Source organism: Penaeus vannamei, chromosome 38, assembly GCF_042767895.1.
Source record: "Penaeus vannamei isolate JL-2024 chromosome 38, ASM4276789v1, whole genome shotgun sequence".
In the NCBI taxonomy this organism is placed as follows: domain Eukaryota; kingdom Metazoa; phylum Arthropoda; class Malacostraca; order Decapoda; family Penaeidae; genus Penaeus; species Penaeus vannamei.
In genome coordinates, this window is record NC_091586.1 from 7,186,474 (window position 1) to 7,193,724 (window position 7,251).

The following is a 7,251-nucleotide window of genomic DNA, read 5'->3' on the forward strand; positions in this document are numbered from 1 at the left end:
GCTTTCTCCTGCCTACCCTCACCAGTCTCCCCCCACTCGTTTCAGCCGCTCCCCCTCGCCCAGAAGAGCTCGTGCCGACAGGTCTCCTTCCCCTTCAAGATATGCTCGATCTCCTGCCTCACGCCCACAGCAATCTCCCAGCCACAGAGACCATCTCGGTCTTCCACTTGCTCGCATGAAGATCACGAACGGGCAGCAGCCACACGGTGAAATGCAGAACCACAGAGAGAGACTTCCTCACCCCAGGGAACCCCCGCGACATGCCGGCAGACGAGCTCCCCACATAGACATTGATACGAGTAGTGACGACGCCACTTTAAGGCAGAGAAGGCCCCCTCCCTCCCACAGGAGATCGAAGCCCCAGAGTTCGCAGCACGCTTCGAACCAGCAAAGGCCCAATAAGTCCCCTTTGCCAACGACGAAAATGGATCCAGCGACAGAGAGACAAGCTCGACAGCCAAGCCGCTCAAGAGGTCGTTCGAGGCACTCGCCGACGCCCGATTACGACCTTTCAGCAGCGCCTTATGTGCCAGAGCCTGACTACTGAGAGATTCGAGTCGCTCTTTTACTCGGCATCAGCTAGAATTTTGTTGGTGGTAGTCAGTGGCTATAGAAATGTCATATGAATACAATTGGATTTCCATATAAATACATACAATGTATTTAGAAAAGGATTTTATCTTTTGGTATTCATCCTTTGTTCCTGCAGTAATTCATTATGAAGGTTCAGCCTAAAAGATTAGCGAAATACTCTTTTCTTGAATATTTGTAACCATGCATTGATTATGGTATGAAAGTTTACCATTGGATTCAGTAAATATGTTTCACATATTGTAGTATTACTGCATACGGAATTCAGGGTGCTACATTGTCATTCTGTAAACTTTATACTTCAGTTACATGGTGTTTTTTATAACTGTTGATAGTGAATATCTTGAGTTTGTCACTTGTTGAAGAGACAGTATATATATATATGTGTGTGTGTATATAGTGTATATGTATATACATATATATCAGTCATATATTACATTTGTGTCTAGACCTTTTAACAGTAAACTAGGTTAATTTTTCTTTGTAAAATGTTTTTTTTTACTCCTAATAGGAAGTAATACATATAAGTTCTGAGTATCATATAGCACCCTTATTGTTACTGATTGGTGATGGTTGAAAATTATGTTTGAATTATCAATGTCATAACTTTTTTGTGATTTGAAATAGTGTATGTTACTGATTTTTCTGTTGTCTATAGTTATCTAGTCATATGAACACAACTATGAGTTCAGAATATATACTGTACATAACGAAACCTGTATCTGTTTGTTTTTTTCTTGCATCACTTCTTTAACAGTCAAATGAATGTACTTTTTCGATAAATAAAATTTGAAAATTATTTATGTATCAGCCTATAAGATGGATCTCTCTCTCTCTCTCTCTCTCTCTCTCTCTCTCTATATATATATATATATATATATATATATATATATATATATATATATATATATATATATGAATATATTTCTGTACATATATATGTGCGTGTGTGTGTGCGTGTGCGTGTGCGTGTGCGTGTGCGTGTGCGTGTGCGTGTGCGTGTGCATGTGCGTGTGCGCGTGCGTGTGTGTGTGTGTGTGTGTGTGTGAGTGTGTGTGTGTGAGTGTGTGTATGTGTGTTTGTGTGTGTGTGTATGTGTGTGTCTGTGTGTGTGAGTGAGTGTGAGTGCGTTTGTGTGTGTGTGTGTGTGTGTGTGTGTGTGTGTGTGTGTGTGTGTGTGTGTGTGTGTGTGTGTGTGTGTGTGTGTGTGTGTGTGTGTGTGTGTGCGCGTGTGTTGTGTGTTGTGTGTTGTGTGTTGTGTTGTGTGTTTGTGTTGTGTGTGTGTGTGTGTGTGTGTGTGTGTGTGTGTGTGTGTGTGTGTGTGTGTGTGTGTGTGTGTGTGTGTGTGTGTGTGTGTGTGTGTGTGTGTGAGTGTGTGAGTGAGTGAGTGAGTGAGTGAGTGAGTGAGTGAGTGAGTGCATGCGTGTGTGCGTGCGTGTGTGTGTGTGTGTGTGTATATCTCTCTCTCTCTCTCTCTCTCTCTCTCTCTCTCTCTCTCTCTCTCTATGTATATATATATATATATATATATATATATATATATATATATATATATATATATATATATATATATATATATATATATATATATATATATATAATACACTCACCTGCTCAGTGAATTTTACATCATCATATATTCCTCTTTCACATAATAAATGGATTATTTTCTATAGATGTGTAATTGTCACACAAAATTGGAAAATAAAAAACACTTATAAGAACTCATCTTATTTGTGATAAAGCCATACAAGTATTTGGGAATTAAACTTATAAATAAAAGTAAAGGTAAACAGATAAAAATATATAGAATTGTGAGAGAACTTTACAAGCTATAGCACCTGTGTGATTCTTCCTGTTAACGAGTGCAAATCAGGAAGCTAAAACTGCTGTAAATTCTCTACAGATTTCTTGTCAAATTAAAAAAAAAACAATTATTAAACACAAATTCTGTTGCTATGCCAAAAGGGAATACAGTTAGGTATCAGCTAATATAATAGGTATTTAATGCATTTCATTTAACAGAATAGCACACCAACAACACAGGAATGTTTTCACGTGGAAATGTTATTGCAATTTTCAGTCTTAATTGCTGCTTCTTCGGGAGTTCCGTCTCCAACAATGCCTCCAGCATGGATGACTGCAGAGCTCAGCTGGAGGAGCCCATACGAACACAAGTTGTGGTAATATTGAAGCCTCTCATCTGCCATGATTAGTAAACAACCTAGGCTGAATCAATGGCTATTGTATTCCTTATTTGTAATAAGAAAAAGAGGTGTTTACATCTCATGGCTTGTAATACATGACTATCCGACAGTTATCCAACACTAGTATACATATAAGGATATCCAGAAGAATGGAAACAAAGGAGAAAATAAGGAAAAGAGAGAAAAGGAGAATAGGATAATGTATGTGGTCTGAATAACTCATCTTTTTCAACAGTCAATAATGACGCATATTGTCTCTTCTTTGATTCATATATTCACCAAGGAATAATACGTTTCAGAGACCAGCTCCAGAAGCCAACAAGCAGAGAATCAATCCCCTGATGTGGCTCTTGTTTGCAGAAGTCTCAGTTACTTAGAAATATGACTATGATTTAGGGCTAGTCAAATGGTCTAGTCCTTGTTATATATTTGGTTACTTGGCAGCTGACAATCTAACTGTTTAGGGATTACCTTGATGCTCAAATAGCAGTATTAATCAGGTTCTTCATTATCTGTGATTACCAACCCTCACATCCTGCATAAGTTATGACTAGAACATATTAGCATCATTGTATATTAAGTACACATGGAGGGGATGTTATAGTTTGTAGGTGTCATCAAATACGCACATCCCGATGCTTGGGCAGCCTGAAACTCATATGTAAGGAATTGCCCCTCATAAAAGGGGCGAGGGCTGTTCTGTCTAGGTTACTGCGCCTTGGAAGTGTAAGATCTCCGCGTAGCACATCCTCGGCTTCATCCTCGAGCACACAATCATTGTCTAGTGTCTCGTGTGCAAGGTCCAGCCTAGACAGAGTAAGGTTTGTCCTCGAGCCGCGGAGGTCTGATCTTGATGCCCGGAGGTCACTTCTCGAAGCTCGTAAATCGGATTTGGAAGCTCGTAAGTCTGACTTTGAGGCTCGTAAATCTGACCTCGAGGCTCGCAGGTCTGATTTTGATGCACGAAGGTCCTGCCTCGATGCCCTTAAATCTGCTTTGGATGCCCTTAGATCTGACTTGGAAGCCCTCATCTCTGCCTTTGATGATCTGAGATCTGACTTAGAGGCCCTAAGATCTGATTTTGATGCCCTGAGATCACACTTTGATGCCCTCAGTTCAGATTTGGAAACATGAAGGTCGGTACGTGATCCTCGGAGATCAGCTTTGGATCCCCTAAGGTCAGCTTTGGATCCTCTGAGTTCGGAAGACTTTGAAACCTTTTTCACAGTCAGCTGTGTAATGGCTCGTGACACAGAACCGGTGCATAACTTCTCCCAGGGCTTAGCCACAGAGCACAGGGTAGCATGGTCAAAATGCGTGAGAGAAGGCCTCCTACCTCCAAGGTCTGAGTAGTCATCCCAGGACACAACACTGGCTGCATCCCCTCCATCATAGGAATCGGAGTGACACAGTCTTGGGTTTTCCACCCGGGAATCCTCACAGTCATGGCAGGACACACCACTGTCGACATCAGAATCACGGGTGACAATCCCTTCCTCAGGCAGGGGTCGGGTTGTTTCTGCCAAGGGCCTGACGATTTCATGGAGGTGTTGGGTTGCCTCGTGGAGGTAGCGAGGATCATCAATAACGAGTGATGCCCTTCTCGTCGCACGGATGGGGTGGGGGTGGTGTAGTGAGCGAAGTGTGTCTTCCATATCTACACTCAGCCGATGACCCTTGCGCCCCTGCTTCCTCCCAAGAGTGGCTGAGGCACCAATCTGTATCTGCTTCCGGCTCTGCTTCTGGCTCTGCTGTATCTGTTGCTGCTGCTGCTGTTCTTCTGGGATGGTACAGTGGCACAGCGGAGGCACAACCAGTGAGCTGTATCCTTCTGTGAATGTAGGACTGCTGCTTGAGTCACTAGAGTAAGCTGAGTCAGCATGGTCAGTTTCAGCCAAGGGGTACAGGTGATCGTTCGAGGTGTAGTTGTCTTCATATCCATTGTGGAAGTCTGTTGGCTCTTCAGTGTCTTCGGTGTATGGTTCAGTCAGAATAGATGCATGAACTGGAGTCAAAGGTGCAGTCATCCATGCATGGTTAAGACAATCATCAACTGTAAGTCTGTCACTGTAAGAGAAGACATTATTTTATTAATTTCAGATATGGTCAATGCAAGCAAAATTGTATTAGTCAAAACATATTACTATAAAATGCATTTTTTCTTAGAATGTATCAAACTTATAAGATCATTAGGAAACAACAATTCAAAACAGTTTATTTTTTGCCATATATGTTCTAATCTCCAAGCATGACTTAAAATGGCACTAGCAATGCAAGTCAAAAAATTATAGCCATTATGGCAAACTAAATCCATCAGTTGACACACATAGCTCTGACTATCAATTTTAAGTTTCTACATTGAGGGAATAAACAAAATAAATTTCTTTCTCTTTTTAATTAATCACTAAATTGGGAATTTCCCATTTTTTTAAAGATGCACAAGTCAAATAATAAGTAAGATATTTAAGACATCAAATAATTCAGTACTGTAGTGTTATCAAAATGCTTATTTGAAACAGTTCAGTAATTTGAAGAACCTAATAATAAAAGTAACTTCTAAATCTAATTTTCTTTAGACTCAACAAGCAACTATACTCATATCATAAGCAATATTCTAGCTTGTAACGAACCAGTAAAGAATAAAAGGAAACAATACATATATATCAATATATATACCAGTGTTTCCCAAACTTTTTTGGGTGCGACCCTACAGACATCATAACCTGGACTAGCGAATCTAAATGTGTGAACATGTAGTAACATATCCAAGCATTTTCATGGTAGTTATACATGCAGTTGTATATTAGCTTACGTTATTCTGCACTTTTATTTTTAAGTGTATATTAGCAACACAGTGAATTTCAGTAAACAATTGTTAATAAAGCTTTAATTTTACTGACATATCCAGCTATGGATTCTCAAATTCTTCTTTTCAGACCCTCTGGCGACCCTCATATGGCTCGCGACCATGGGGTTGGGAACCACTGATATACACTAATATATATTCTAAATATTTCGAAGATTCTATTTCAAAGAGCAATAATAAACTGAAATTTACTCCAATTTTACAGGTGTATAGCAAGACATTTGCTAACTGCATCAGTAGCCCTTGAAACCAGTATGTCATTATTTTGATTAATTATTCATCAAATAATTCTTCACTCCACTCATGCCAATGCCCAATCAAAATTCAGTAATGCTCAACTAGAGAATTAAATAGTTATATTTCTACCTGACAAATATTACCAATATGAATAAATTAAATATAAATATCTATTCCACTATCACCAATTACTAATGAATATCTATTCAACATGCAGTGATAAGTCATTCTAATATTCCTTAGCCTATATTAACTCACAAAGTTCAGCATACAGGAACAAAGATGATATATACATATTTTCCTATGTACTAATCTAAGCACATCAATTGATCTGAATTCATCATAGAAATATTTTTCATCCTACTGAATTTTAGTATCACACATGTCTAATTCCAGTTTTCTGTTCAATATCCTCAAGACTCTTTAAAGTAAAAATATAAAAGCTTAAAACTGCTTATTTCACCATGGCCTTCATTTTTCCTCCGTGCACGATCATAGCAAGAGATATATCAGTATTTTAGCAAAAAAAAAAATCAATAATGATAATGAAAAATCAAAACAGAGAAAATATGTAAGAAAAAGAATCAATATATAGTCAAAAAAGAAGAAAGAAATGAGTAAGGACGAGTGAAAAAAAGAAGAATCGAGGGTTAATCATGGGCAAGGAATCAAACCCACCTCGGTTTTTTGACAAGAAGGCCACAGATGAAGTCTTTGGCTTGTTCGGAGACGTCGGCGAACAGGTCCTCCGGGAAGTCGAACTCTGCCTGGGTGATGTTGACAAAGGTCTCCTGGTCAGTGTCTCCTCCGAAGGGCGTGCAGCCACTCAGGAAAACGTAAGTTAGCACTCCGATTGCCCTGGAAGAAGGAGGTGGGAATGAGTGGGGGGTATTGTATATATTCGGGTATTTTCTGTTTTGCTGCTTCCTTTCTTGGGGTTTCTTTCTCTTTCATATCTTTTATTTTAGTGTGTGTATTTTCTATTTTTTTCTTTTCTATTTTTAATTTGTCTTCTTTTTCTCGATTTCAGTGTTTATTTTTTCTTTTCATCCTTTAAAAAAAGGTAATAATTTTCTTCTTCAGAAACCTTTTACCACATTCAATCCTCCAATACAAATGGACTGTAGAGTCACTAGATCTAAGAACAAGAGTGTTCTTGCTTCTCATCCCACTGCCTTTTTTTGTATTTTCATTATACCATAATGATCTACCAGCTTCTAAACCCATTTCCCAACATATTATCATAAATATTTGACAATCTAGTTTACCAATGACTTACATAAATACAGAAATGCATCAGTTAATGGAGATAGATATCAATGGCTAACGAAGAATAATTAAACCATTTTT

General features: G+C 38.8%; 2 protein-coding genes across 2 annotated transcripts in view; one reads left to right on the forward strand and one right to left on the reverse strand.

Moving 5' to 3' along the window:
* The window catches only part of LOC113806944 (serine/arginine repetitive matrix protein 1), a 12,264-nt gene extending 10,874 nt beyond the window's left edge, over nucleotides 1–1,390 (forward strand). The window contains exon 2 of the mRNA XM_027358070.2: nucleotides 1–1,390. This exon is cut by the window's left edge and continues 475 nt beyond it. Within this exon, the coding sequence (XP_027213871.2) occupies nucleotides 1–547 (547 nt within the window). The 3' untranslated portion in view covers nucleotides 548–1,390.
* Nucleotides 1,391–2,309: 919 nt separating this feature from the next.
* Nucleotides 2,310–7,251, reverse strand: part of LOC113806946 (death-associated protein kinase related) — a gene marked incomplete in the record, with an annotated part of 200,763 nt that continues 195,821 nt past the window's right edge. Inside the window, 2 exon segments of the mRNA XM_070116074.1 lie at nucleotides 2,310–4,865; nucleotides 6,580–6,759. Coding sequence (XP_069972175.1) covers nucleotides 3,416–4,865; nucleotides 6,580–6,759 — 1,630 coding nt within the window.